At 40.5% G+C, this 14,780-nt stretch overlaps 1 protein-coding gene across 2 annotated transcripts in view; it reads left to right on the forward strand.

Annotated features, from left to right (window-relative positions):
• The window catches only part of Ptprt (protein tyrosine phosphatase, receptor type, T), a 775,250-nt gene that overhangs the window by 540,455 nt on the left and 220,015 nt on the right, over positions 1-14,780 (forward strand). For both annotated transcript variants that reach the window (XM_013518366.1, XM_005392501.2), the window contains exon 11: positions 3,491-3,764. In XM_013518366.1, coding sequence (XP_013373820.1) covers positions 3,491-3,764 — 274 coding nt within the window. The remainder of the gene's footprint in view (positions 1-3,490; positions 3,765-14,780) is intronic.

Raw genomic sequence — 14,780 nt, forward strand, 5'->3', positions numbered from 1 at the left:
GCTGTTTCTTCTCTCTTCCTCTTTAATCATAGTTCCCTGGTCTTTGAGAGGGGCTGAATGCCCTGGCAACAGATTTATCTGACAAAATGGTTTATGTCTTTTTGGCTGCAATTGCAGATTAGCCTCTGAATGGACAAGCTACAGATGCAGCGGGCCTCAGGGAGCTGCTAAGTACATTTTGGCACAATAATCCCAATCATATGTGAACCATATGTTGAGTATATGGTTTAACCTCCAAAGTATTCATTTGTAATCTTTGTGGTTTCATGAGGCTAGTTGAGATAGAGCTAAAGAGTGTAGGTCACCAAGTTAGAAAAAAAAGGAAAAATATCCTCAGATGACCTTCCAGACATTGTGTTAGTGTGTATGAAAAGAATGAATGGAGAAAAAAAGAAAGGATACTGAACTGTGAAGGAAATATCTGACATTCTACTTTTGCTGCAGTTTGATGCTTACAGGTCACTTAACCTCTCAGGCTTAGCATCATCTCTGATCTGAAATTCAGTTTGGTTGAATGAGCAAAAGGAAATTCAAATTCAGGTTGGTGAGAGGAGTAAGTGGTGACCTTACAGGTTAATCTCTATATAAATGCTGTGCCTTCCCCTAGGGCCTTGACAGCGTTCTTCAAATGTGCAGAATCCTGTAGAATCCATCTCCTTAGCTATCCGCAGCTGCAGAATCTCACACCTGTCTCGCATGGCACAGGAGGCCCACCTTGGGCTCTTCTTGATCCTTCCCATCAGAGGAAAGCCAGGGGTAATAGAAAGTGATTCTAAGGGGATGATCCAGCTCTCAGGAATCTCACGAGATTTTGGGCCTTCACTTTAGAGAGCAAGGATGATGGAAGCTAGAATAAGAATATTATATGAAGTCACTCTTTTACTTTTTGTTGTCCGTAGCCCTTTTCTTCAAAGATCAGAGTCCCATGAGTAGTACACCCTCCGTTAATCAAGCAACCATTAGCACCACTGCAGATTCAAATTTTTACCTTAGGTCATTGTTACATAGAGAGCAGTGCAGGTCCTGAAGACTCTGCGCTAAGTGCCCGTCAGTCCCATCGCATAACTTTTAAGTTTGGATTTCTAGGTCTTTGCTGCTTTCTGGTGACTGCTTTGATCTCAGCTGTCCTGGTAAACACCATGACTGCTCATTTAAGAAAGACCCCAGAGTTGAAGAAGGAATGACAATTGAAAGCATAATTCAATGTAAACATTGAATTGCCTCAGCTAGTTTTATGAACATGGAATGATGTCATTCATCTACACACGACCAGATGTCATAGCACTTATTATTTAGGAGCCCAGACACTCAGCTGACTCACATTCCATCTGGAAGTCACGCTCACTTGAAGTAAACCACCAGGTGATGCGAGTCCCCATATGGACACTGAGCACACTCAGATGTGGTGTGCACCCTCAGAAAGGTCAGGCACATTCACTTCTGTCTCACTCACATGAGCTCTGGGCTGTCAAGGTCTCTCGAACAGGCACACTGCTTGATCTGTTTCTCACCTTCATTCATATTTCACACTCATTCAAGGGCGTCATATGCCCCAGAGCCAACCTCTGTCTCGTGTGCATGATTAACCATCCCATGCTCAAGGGGATTCAGGGAATATTGCCATATTGAGAGTGCCACATATTTTTCAGAGGGGGTCCTGCTTTAGCCTTTATTTTCCTTAATGAACTAGCCCTGTGCCTCTGTTTTTGCCCACGTTGGGTGTCTTTGGATGCAGAATCTGATCAAGGGATAGAAACATGTACCTCCACCCTCTTTTATTCATAAGCAATGTGCTAGTTCTTTTTCTATGTCATCCTTCAATGTTTGGTTTGGGGCCTCTGCTTCAACCACCTCATTAATTTACACTTCTCATGTGGGGCACTCTGGGAAAATCGTCTTCCATCTCAGATCAGGGGTTCCAGAGATCTGTACAGTAAAATCTTCTAAAAGAAGAGTACTTATTCAAGTTAAATACACACTGTGGGCATTCAAAGCAATGGGGAAATGTTATCCAGTTCACAAACATTAGAATAACTTTTACAAGGAGAATCTATATATTTGGCATAAAGCTGATATCCAATAAAGGCTCATTCATCTTGTGCACACACCAGTAGCTGTCTGCATACTTCTGAATTAAAGGGAATGATACGCGATCACTAGACGGAAGCTCCAGGGAATCCCTGTTTTCCTCGTCTGAAGTTTCTGCTTCCAGATAGATTGGTTTCATGCTTGCTTTCAGTTTTGATTCATTCCATTGCACATTCATTGATCACTTGCTTGATATCAAGCAACCTGCTAGGTATTGTGTCTGTGTGTATGTGTGGTGGGGAGGTGACTCAGAGACAACTAAGCTGCGATCACAACTTTCTAAAAGGAGACAGTCTAGCCAGTGATACAATAATCCCGTCTCATTTATTGCAGAACCAAGCAGAAAGTGGTTAATAAGTTAGAGATGAACAAAGTGTGGGGGCAGAGAGAGAGAGAAGGCAGGAGACAGAGAAGCTGAGAGAGAAAGAGGGTGGGAGAGAGAGGGAGAGGAAGAAAGAGAGGGCAAGAGAGAGAGGGAGAGAGAGGGAGAGGGAGAGAGGGAGAGGGAGACAGAGAGAGAGAGATCTGAGGTGGGCAGGACTGTAAGGTATTGCAGGTAGAGGGAGCACCACCTGGTGATTGTGAGTGGTGAGATCCAAAAGATATGTGTGCAATAGCATGGCATCTGCAGCAGCTGGAATGAAGAGAGCATCTGGAGAAGATACTCTAAAAGGAAGGCTGAGTGCCAAACCAAAGGGCTTCACATGCCACGATGACAGGTGTACCTGAATAATTTGGGCAACTAAGAGCCTATGGGACAGTGTTATATGAATAGGAAGATGAATGGATGGACCGATTACCTGATCCAATAAATGAGAGACAAGGGGATCAGTTGAGTCTGGATTAGAGGCAGGAAAGTGCCCAAGTTAGGCATGAGCCATGGAAGGAGAAAAGAGGCAAGGCATCACTGCTGAGGGTAAGGACCCGGAGGCTGTTAATTAGAAATGAAGAAGGGGGCTGGGGAGTTAGCTCAGTGGCACAGCGCCTGCCTGGCAAGCACAAGGTCGTGAGTTCGGTTCCCAGTACCAGAAAAAAAAAAAAAAAAAATGAAGAAGAAGGACTGAGGAGGTAGGAACTGGGGATGAGCACTACGTTGAGGAACTGTCCACCTCACACATGATGCTGCCCTTCAGGAAGGAAAGACATGTAGAAGGAGTTGCAACAGGATTGTAGGAGTTGGGACTGAGCTGAATTTTGGACATGTCCAGTATGAGCTCTGAGAGGAGAGAGCTTTCTACAAAGCAATGGGTTTGAAACTCTGAAACTACAAAGAAAATGGGCTAGTTGTAGACAGCAGTGATTGTGGTGTTTCCAGACTGGGAAAGTTGTGCCAACATCGTGAAAACTAAGAAGTTCATCCCTTAAAAGATTTTCTAATCTCTCTCTTCTCTTTTCTATCCAGTGTTTATCAGTTGGTTGTCAAGGAGGAGAGACTTCAGAAATCACGAAGGGCAGCTGACATCATTGAATGCTTCTCAGTACCTGTGAGCTATAGGAATGCCTCTAGCCTGGATTCTTTACACTACTTTGCTGCTGAGTTGAAGCCCGCCAACCTGCCTGTCACCCAGCCATTTACAGTGGGTGACAACAAAACATACAATGGCTATTGGAACCCTCCGCTCTCCCCACTGAAAAGCTACAGCATCTATTTCCAGGCACTCAGCAAAGCAAATGGAGTAAGTACGGCCACCAGGAGTATGGCCTTGTATGAATTTTCTTATTCTCCAACAAGAAAGGAGCAAAGCTTTAAGGATCAACAAACTAAGGCCCATGGGTGCAATCTAGCCTGATGATTTTGCAGGGCCTGGGGGACAGTTTTCATTTATTTTTTAAGCTATACCTATTTGCATATTATCAATGGCTGTTTGATGCTTAACAGTGGAGTTGAGCAGTTGCAACAGAAACTCCCACAAGGACTAAAACATTTACTGTATAAATGTCCTGTGTCTGTTGTATTAGAGAATGGAGAAGGTGCTGCACTTGAACAAAGCACAGGGCCTGAGTCTTAATTTCTCTATTCATTGTAATAACCACTGTCAATGTAGTATCTGTAGTCTCACTCACATATATTAGTTGATCTGTGACTACTAATACCTTTATCATCACCATTAGTCAGATACAAAAGCAGCTTTTTTTTTTTTTTTTCAAAATCCAGGTAACTGCTTGGTGTCATTTTTTTTGTTGTTGTTCAAGCAGGAGAGTCAGTCATTACATCACACAATCAAAGAGCTAGGAAGAATCTCTAAGGTCACCCAGCATCTCCCCACTCACACGCCCATACGCAGCAATGCTTCTGGGAAAGACAGCATCACAGTGAGCTGGCATTAGTGCTTACTTTGAATACCTACAGTGTTAGAGAACTCATTCTGCTGATCTTTAGGGTGATGATGTCAGGACTGTGGCTCTAAGAAAGCTCTGTAATATACTTACTTAAATATCATTTTTATTGCAGCCTCTACCCATTGCTCTTGGTCTACACTTTTAGGGACCTGTAGAACCAATGCAATCACCTTCTTGGTTGTTATTTGTCCATCACATAAAATCTTTTCTACCACCTACCTCCTCTCTCTAAAATCTCATTCATCTGGTCTTGTTTTCTGCAAGCAAAATATCTTTAGTCCTTCTTATAATACAGGTGAATATTTCATATCCAGGTTGCTTTTGTAGACATATTCCAAGTTCCTATTTTTCACTCAACGAACATGTAATGAACACTGCCATATATTAAGTGCCATGGTTCATATTGAGGTTAATAAGTGCCCTCCAAGAGCTTACAGAAATGTACAGAAGTCTGGCATATGCCATGCTGTGCAGTGTATCTGGAGAAGTGAGAGGCTCACCAAGAAAGAAATGCTGAGATAAAAACTAGATTTGAGAGTTATTTGAGTTGTCCACATAGAGAGTTTAGCTTGTCAGGGGCAGTCATTGCCTGGAAGGAAACCTGGCTCGAGGAGCAGATTAACATTTAGAAGGTCCACAGGCCCACTAAAATTCCACTTTGATATTTCAGTTCTGCGTCTTTTTCATGGTTCAAGTCACACTCCTCACATACAGTATGAAAGCACAGAGAAGTGCTGCCAGATTGCCTTCCACCTGTCCATCTGGTCCTCCCTCTGCGTGAAACACTGTGATGCATTGAGTAGGAAGATACAAAGATGGGTAGAAGCATCTGGGGCCATCTTGTTCTGGGATCCCTGCATCCCACATTGGCCTGTTTATTGCTTTAGCACATCTCTAATGAGGGGAGGCTTTCTCTTGTTTTAATACTAAGAGTTCCAGTAATGACAAAAACAGGAAAGAAATTAGGTTAATGTTTATGCAAGGTGTCTTTGGGATATAGTTTGCTACACAAGCACAAAAAGAAGAAAAACAGATCATGGCACACTGCTTTGCATTTTTCTTGAAAGGGAAAAAAAAACCTAAATATTTCTTGAAATTATTGTATTTAGTACTAAGTTTTGCTTGAAAATATTTGTCAGAAAGATCATAACAGCAGAGAGCCAGCCTCATCTGAAAAATTCTCTGCCTGGCTCCTATTGGAATCATCCATATTAAATACAGCAGTTGTTATGGTTTGTGTCTGGATGTCCCCCCAAAGCCTCATGCAGTCATGAGGCAGGCTTCTAGAGTTTATGATTGATTCATGGTCCAATGTTGGGATTATGGATGTGAGTGCTACACCTGCCCTGGGGTGGGTAGTTTGCATACAATGTAAGGGAGAGAAAGAGGCTACTTGCTGCCCCCCTCCCGTTTGCTCTTGTTGCTTTTGCTGTCTTCCACCACCAGAAACTGTTGCCCTGTGCCATATGCCATTCTGCCTTGGAGCCAGCCAAGTATAGGCTGAAACCTTTACAAACTGTGAGCTACATATACCTCTTCTTGCTTAATTCTGGGCATCAGGTATTTTGTCTTGGCAGCAAGAGAAGTAACCAACATGGCAGCACACAACGCATGGAAGTCTGGAGGATTCTTGAGATGTTGTTGTTGTGAAAATACATTGCAGACTCTTAGTATCCAGAGGCTCCCATATGTCTTGCTTCTAATGAATCATTCAAGGAGCATTCATTGACCAAACAATGAATCAAAATAAAGTAATCAAGAATAGAGAAATATGGAAAAATGAAGACCGCAGTGAACATGAAAGTAATTAGACACTGCATTACTACTAAATAATTGCTCCAAATATGTTATAAAACAGAATGTTCAATGTAAAAAATAATTAAAGAGAAGATGGCTGGTGTAACAACAATTGTGATTTGAGTCTACAACTCACTATTATGTCAACAAAAACTGAGAAACTGTTGGAGGATTGAAACATGTAAACAAAAATCTGCTATTTCTTTCATATTAGACAAGAGGGAATAAATACTGTCTTATTTTTGATACTGAGATTTTAACTATATTTTAAACATAAAGACAGCCTTGCATTCTATCACAGAGAAGCTAAAGACAATGATCCACAAAGAAAATCAGGGAAAACAAAGGAAACTATCAGTAAATGTGGAAATCTGCAACTCTAAAATAAGACAAAAGACAAAAGCACTAGATTTGATGAGGCGAAAAATGTGATGTTTTTCTCTCTTCATAAAAAAGGAAAAAATGGTCTGGATCAAGTTCACCAAACTTACATTACTAAAAGATTAAAAACAAAGGATGGGGCACAGTTTTGTAAAACTGAAACGAATTAAATGAAAGCAATGGCCATTTGGTTGAGGATGGTTGTGGGTCAGTTTGGATAACTTGTTATGAACTAATTTCAATCCTCCCTCTCCTACCTGCAAGCTTTACTTAGCGCAGAGTAATAGGATTTTTGGGATTCAGATACTGTATCTTTATTCTATAGGTAGTAAATTCTTCTGCTTAACAGAGTGGCCGTAAATCCAGCCTCTTCAATCGGACTGTCTACATACAAATTCCTGGTGGCTCTGTGATTTTAATCAAGCTACTTAAAGAGTTAGATATGATTGATTAATTAAAGGAACATCTGTCAAGCGCAGCCTTTAAGTGAAAAAGGCACTTTCCTAAGTTATAGAAATAGAGTAGTACACCAAACAGATCAAATTCTTAGCCTTCATAGTGCTTACTGTAAAGGTGAAAGCCAAAAAAAATAAGTAAATACACAAAATAATATGTCAAATAATCCATCATTAGATTTCATAGTGTGAAAGTCACTTACTACACATTGATTATTATTACAGGACATAAAGGCATTCTGCAAACTCTATTGTGATCTATTACTGTAGAATATTTTTCATTCAGCCCTATATTCACAGAAATATAAGTATGAAATGTATAAAATATGGCTCTCAGGATCTCTTCAGGAATTTTTATGAAGAATGAGTTGTACACAGGAATTTTATTGGAAATTTTGTTTGATTAGTGACCTCATCTTTGCCCGTTGATGCTTTTACAGATACAAATCAGATTCGAGTGTGGGAGTACTGTCCTTGGTGCTGAATTCCCGGCACCTGCTTTCTTAAGAAGCAGGCCATATTGTAACCATTTGTTGTGGCCATAGCCATATTATACTTCTGTAGCACTGTAGAGTTGGATGGACTTTGAAGTGCCATCTAATCTAAGCCAGAAGATAAAAAGAAGTCTCCAGTAAAGCGTACTTGGCAGGGTTTCAGCTTGATTATTGCAATTCTCTGAAGTGAAAGGGAGTTGATTCCTTTGTGGAGCAGGTAAAATTATTAGAACTTTTTTCCTTATATAAAGCCAAATTCCATCTCCCTAATTCCCCCTCTTGGCTCTTGGTATTGATTTGAACAAGTCAATTCATTCTTTCCCATGCCAGCCTTTTGGAGAAAGTGTGACAGAGCCAACTACCCACTCTCGGCCACCCAAGTCATTTTATTGATATTGAACATGCAGTTCCTTCTTTTATTTCTCTCCTGGTGTGATGTCTATGATCTCTAGCTATCTTTCATGCCGCGTACTCTGTTATCTGATAGACTTACTCTCTTTTTTCTAACACCCTCCTGAAAAGGGGGGTTGGCAAAATCTAGCATTGTGTGGCCGAGTCTGTTAGGCCACATTGGCTACATTTTAACCATTCCTCTGTCTTGGACAGTTCCTAAAACATTATTTATCAAACATTCCGAGATGTTTTTCTTATTTTGGGTCCTTGGTGCAAGCTTTTATCTTGCCTGCATCCCCCTCTTCCTTCGTTGTTCGCAGTCACTCGTATCTTTTTGTTTCTTAGGCCAGTTTAAATGGCACACACTGAGTGCTTCCTAGTCATTTTACATAGGAACCCACACTAACCTGTTATAATGACAGATTAACCCGTTCCTTTCCTTTTTAATACTGAATATGTTTTAATTACCTCATTATTGCTGTTAGAGTATATTAGTTATATAAATAATGGGGTTTGTCCTCCACTTACCCTTTTCTTCCCTCCCTTACCCACTCTAAACCTCTAGTAGTCTCCCATCTTTTTGTTCTCTCTCCCTCTCTGTGTCTCTCTCTGTCTCTCCATCTCTCCTTAGATTGTACATGTGAGATGAAATATGCAAAAATTGACTTTCTCATTTTGGAGTATTTTACTTAATAAGGTGATCTTCAGTTCCATTCATTCTCCTGAAACTGGCCTGATTTCATTCTTTATAGCTGAATAGTACTCCATTGTGTATGTATTCCACATTCTCTTTATTCATTCGTTGACAGGCACCAAGAATGTCTCCATAGCTTAGCTATGGTGAATTGTGCTACAGTCAGCATGGACATGTAGGTATCTCTATAGTATGCTGACTTTAGTTTGCTCAAAAATATACTGAGGAGTTACACAGCTGGGCTGCATGATAGTTCTGTTTTTGGTTTTTGAGGAACTTCCACACTGATTCCAGGGTGGCTATACAAGTTTACATTCCAACCAATAGTATATAGGGTTATTTTCCCCTATATACTCTCCAGCATGTATTGATTTTTTGGATTGCTAATGATAGCCATTCTGACTGGGATTAGGTAAAATCTCTATGTATTTGTGATTTGCATTTTCCTAATTGCTATATTTTAATGTACTGTATGTCTTTCTCACTACACTGAGAGTGCCAAGAATGACAGATTCTGTTTGGTTTGTTGTTCTTTCTTTCTTTCTTCCTTTCTTTCTGGTTCTGAGGATTGAACTCAAGACCTTGTTCATGCTCTAAAGCACTCTATTATTTATCTACATCCCCCACTCTTTTGTGAATTTTATTTGGAGACAGGAGTCTCAAGAATCTGCCTAGGTTGGCCTCAAACCTGTGATGCTCTCACTTTAGCTGCCCAAGTGTCTGGGATTATGGGTGTGTCTCACCATACCTGGCTTGTTTACTTGTACTTATTTTGGGGAGCGCTTGTTTGTTTGTTTGCTTGTTCTCTGTTCTTCTGATGTGTTTGGTATTTAATACCCAGTAAGCATTTGAAGGATGACTGAATGAATGAATGAATGAATGAGGAATGAGTGTATAAACTATTTCTTCTTGCCTATGACTACTAATTTCCTCACTTATAAACTGAAATAGTAATCTGTATTTCACATATTAATTTTAAGGATTAAATAAGAAAAGTCTTGAATAATAAAAGGCACAAAATATGTGTCAGTACAGACTACACTTCCATTCATTATAGACTGAAAGTTGTGGTTCTGAGCCATTTTATAACAGACAGATGAACCCTACAGGACCTTCTCCCATTGTACTAAATCCTTTCCTCCCAGATGTCTCTTTTGCCAAGCTCCAGGATCGTGGGCAGCCTTGACTTCCTCCAGATCCCACAAATGGTACCCAGAGTAGCTGTCTGAGTTATAAACAGTGGGTGGGTGCAATTTTACATTGTTTTTTCCCCCCACTTTTCCCAGAATGAGGTCTGCTGAATCTACTGTTCTCTGCCTCCCCACCACCATTAACCATGATTGTGAAGTTGAAAAGACCATAATTAACGGTTGGATGCAAAACAAGTGTGATGAATTCATGCAAATACCCATCAGAAGCCACCTTTTGTTGGACGATGCTGATATGCATGTTCTATTTATGCAGAAAGAAAACTCTTTCCTCGTCATACCATTTTTCCTCATACAGGGGTACATTTAACCTAGATAGTGCCTCTGCCAAATCCTAAGCTAACTAAGAGAAGTAAGGAGTAGTAGGATGATTGTTCTCTTTGTCTTGCCTCCTCTTCCAGCTCTTGAACTCAGTTGCCTCCTCAGAGTTGTTGGGAGCCCGATGCTATGTTGAATGGTTGGCCCCGTTTCCATTATAATCACATTATAATAGTTGGTAAAATCTAGGTAGGGCTGGGTGAGGGAAAGTTCTGTGTCTCTGAATGAAATGGAAGAAATTACAGTTAGTTGTTCCCATGCATTGGGAAAGGAACGTTTGCACATACATGGGTTTTCCATGGCATGGTGAGATGGAAAGGAATGCAAGTTAATCATCAGACAGACTGTATTTTGAATTCTCACTTATGTGAATTTGGACAGATTATTTAACATCTCCAAGTTATCTAGTGTGATTAATGATCTACATTTTAAACTTGCTGGAGACCATTATATAAAAACCTTTTATAGCATTGCAGTTGTAATATTTGTTCTTTACCCTTTTGCTGTTTTCCTTTGACTCATCTCCAAGAGAGAGGTGGGTTGAAACATTTTACCTGGCATATCCCAGTCTGTCTGATAAACTCCATGCAGAGGAACACAACTTCCTAACTCTGGAGGACCGCAGAACCCATGTCTATTTCCTAGCTTAACTACCTCATACCAGCTGAGGCTTTATTCTTCTCAGTCTAACTGCTTATGTGTGGTTTCAAATTTGCCATCTGCACCTGTTGATATTCTGACATAATTGATATTCCCTTTTGGATAGAGCATTGCCCTTTCCACCCCATCTCCTGATTCTCTTGTTAGTGACTACTCACATGTCACATACATAACTCAGGTAGACCATAGAAAAAAGAGCTGTGGGAGGCCAAAGTTCAAGTGGGTAAGAGTTAAAAGCCCTCAGGTGATCGTGGGGCAGTTTTGATCCTGGATAGTCCATCAGGGAGTTTTAAAGAAAACTCCTATGTTAAAAAAACTCCGATAATATGGAAAAACTTGATAAAAGCAAATGGAGTTATTCTGTATTAACAAAATCTCAATGGATTATCAGAAAAAATGTCACCCATAGTCTGCTACAAATTCAGATGGGTCAGCAAAAGGAATCTGCTGATCACTGTCACTCAAGGACTCAGGCTGATGGAAAGTCCCTCTTGATACAGTTACTAAGTAGGACAAAGACAAATGTGGCAAATAAACACAGACTCTGGAAGTTTCCACACAAAATAATACACAGCACTTTCACAAGGCTAAACACATGGTCACGCTTAAATTCTAAAGAAAAAAGCAGTGGCTTCTGTCTCCTTAGATGAACTGGAATATTTGAAAACATCACTAAGATGACTACATTTCCCCATGACTAAGCTTCACCTGCAAATTCTCATAAGTCTGACACCCACTCATGAAGCACCATGCGGTTTTGAGCACAAATCCTGGGGACTTTCTATTACTGAGCACCTGCTGTGTCTCAGATACTAAGCAAGATTATTCCACCTGTACTTCCTCTTTGCTTGGTCTCACAAAGCCTGCTTCAATGGGGGAGTTGGAAATCCCTTAGAGTCCAGTGGAATCGGTTACTTAACACTGAAGGAGGGATCTTCATTGCAACCTTTTCTCTTGCCATCCATGGAGGTGTGCTAGTGGAATGCCTGGTGCTCACTGTACCATTTCTCCAGGCTGAAAGGCAGTGATCCCTCACATGCTACTGCACAGTGTAGCTGAGATACCTCAGCAAACCTTAGGTCTTCCCACCCATCAGTGATTGAGCCGAGAAACAGAAATCTGTGGATCAAAGACTCCCAGTAACCTTTTTGTTAACTTATCACTGCAGTCCTATATCGGGAACATATTTCTGGGTCTTATGAGCTGCAGCAACTGTGTGGAAGTGTAGGAGAGTGCTGAACTGGACATTTAGCATCTAGGATTAGCACCATAATCTTCCTGTAGCTCCTTTGGGAAGCCTTGGTCCCCCTCTTGGTTCTTGTCTGTCACCAGACCCAGGATTTCATGTCCCATTTACCTGCCTAAGTCTCACTCTAGTCCTCGGTGGTATCATTTCTTAGAGCTCAGCCTCCTTCTCAGACATCTCCCCTTCCAGGACTCCCTCCCATCATTTGAGCTTTATCATATACTCTCAAACTTCGGTTGAAGCTCTACTGGGGCTCCAACATCCCTCCTCAGGTAAGAGGAAAATTCCCTGAGTGTCACCTTGTACAAATACCAAGATGAGTTCTCCCAGGTTGCTAATTTATTTTTTCACTCACTTACAGTTCTTACAGAATTTATTATTGTGGTATGAGACCTATGGGAGCAAGAACATTTTTCCTTACCGTGCAAATAGACTTTAAATTCATTTGGAGAATGAGATGAAGGTTACCCAAATGTTGACAACTGATAATCTTGTCAGCCTGAGCCCTAATACTTCAATGCTCAGACCCTGGTTCCCCAAAGGCTAACTGAAATAATAGCCCATGCTGCCACACAGCAAGACTGTCTCCATCAGCTCACTTTAAACTGAGAATCTCCCTGGTTTAATTGCCCCCAAGTGGTGAAAATGTGGGAAAACCTCTGAATTTGGAAAATAGATTCTTTGGTTTAAGAACTGGCTCTGCTATTTGTTAGCTATCTGAGGAGAAGTTTGTCTCTTCAACCTCAGTTTTTCCATCTGTCAAGTGGGGATGAGATGTGCTCTCCTAAACTCACTAGGACTCTTGTAAGAAGTAGATAGTAAATATGATAGCTCTTTGCAAACTCCTAAAAACTTTCAAGTAAAGGTAGTGTTGGTAATGTTAATGTATGCATATTCAGCATATAAATATGTGTGGTGTATATTTATTTATTCTCATCACATGTGTGTATACAAATACATATGTGCATATATGCATGCGTGTGTGTCTCTGTATACATATGACTATGCGTATTAATACTATCTGACTATGCATGTATTAATACTCAGATAAAACTTTAAAATTAGGCCAAGAACCTTTTACTGGATGAAGGTTAATCATTGAGCCAGAGGCCTAGTATAGGTGATTATTAGAATGGCACATTATCTTTACCTCTTGAGCTCCCAGAAAGTCAAAGCAAAAAGGGATGTGTGCGAGGTGTGCAAGCTTCTCTTGCTGGGAGGACGCACACCTATTTTTCATGAGCAGTACTAAATGGGAGCGGGGATTTGTGGCACACATCCTTAAATAAGGAGCACTGAAGAGATGCTGGTCAATGTCATAGGAACATTTTCATTCCAAAGCTCATTAGTCCTTTCTATATTATTTCCATGAACTCTGCAGTTAAAATATGAGAATTAATGGAGGCATTTGTGCTAAAGGATTCTGTTTGTTCTGCCATAAAATAGCATTAATTTTACTAGTTAATGCTATTCAGTAAGATTAATGCATTTCCAAGTTTATTTCATCTCAGCATTTTTGAAGAGTATGGCCAGCAAGGGCTCTTCCTTACTGCACAGATTGCCACCAATCAGCTATGTGACCTTAGGCAAAGGACTGAAGCTCTCTGAGTCTCTTTCTTACTTGGAAAATTCGCTACTCTTTGTATCAGCCTTATAAGACTATTTGTAAATATGAAGTGATAGGGTGTATGAGAGCTGAATGAGGTTCCTGGCATTTACTAAACACTCAGTGTCAGCTGTCACTGTTAGAATATCACAGGTGTTCTACGTGGGCAGAGTGTGGAGGTGTATTAAGGAAAAATATAAGCAAAATCTGTGGGGGGCATAGGCTTTTAAAACCTATTAATTAAATTTGAATAGATTGTGAACATGATGTGGGAGCAGGGAATCCAAGAAGAAAGAAAATCGGGGACGGCCAGTGCATGCAGAGACTCCGTCGACACAATAGATATGTCAAAGAGAAAAAGGGAGTGAAATTTGAAAGGAAGCTTAGGAATGTCAAATTACTTAGAGACAAGTGAAGAAATGGGATAATCCTGCAAGCCCTTCGTGAACGCTGAACTCTGGCCAAGTTCCAGCTTTTACATCGTGGCCTCCTTCATCTTTGCAAATTTATAAATTCAATTTATTCACATGAACCACACCTATTAAAAAAGTACTGGAAATAATAAGCAGTGGATGTTTAAAAACTTAATTGTTCTCTTTAAAAGCGTCGCTACAGCTTTCCTAGTTCAAGAAATTCCCAGTTGTCCAAAACCCCTCACCTTTTATATCCAGTTATCACCAAGTCATACTTGTTCCATATACTAAAGTTTTTCTGCAGACCATCTGCTTTCTCATCCCTACTGTAATCATCCTAGTCTTGGATACTTCCATGTCTTTCCTGAATAGGTTTAACCATCTCCTCACTTTTACCTCCATAATGGTGCTTATTGTATCCTCATTTAACACACAAACAAGCTGCTCTGCAAAAGTTCATGATTTACTGAAACACATTCCAGAAGCAAAACAATGAGCTAGATTTGAACTTGTGCATGCAAAACTGCAGTTAGACATACCTGTGCAATTGGTGCTGTGCTTCATGTGAAGACTTAGCTCCACAAAGTGACTAAGTAGATAAATATTGCTGGACTAGAACCAATAGGAGCCACTAAAATCTCTCTCTCTCTCTCTCTCTCTCTCTCTCTCTCTCTCTCTCTCTCTCTC

This window comes from Chinchilla lanigera, unplaced genomic scaffold (genome assembly GCF_000276665.1).
Source record: "Chinchilla lanigera isolate Chin_1 unplaced genomic scaffold, ChiLan1.0 scaffold00044, whole genome shotgun sequence".
Classification (NCBI taxonomy): domain Eukaryota; kingdom Metazoa; phylum Chordata; class Mammalia; order Rodentia; family Chinchillidae; genus Chinchilla; species Chinchilla lanigera.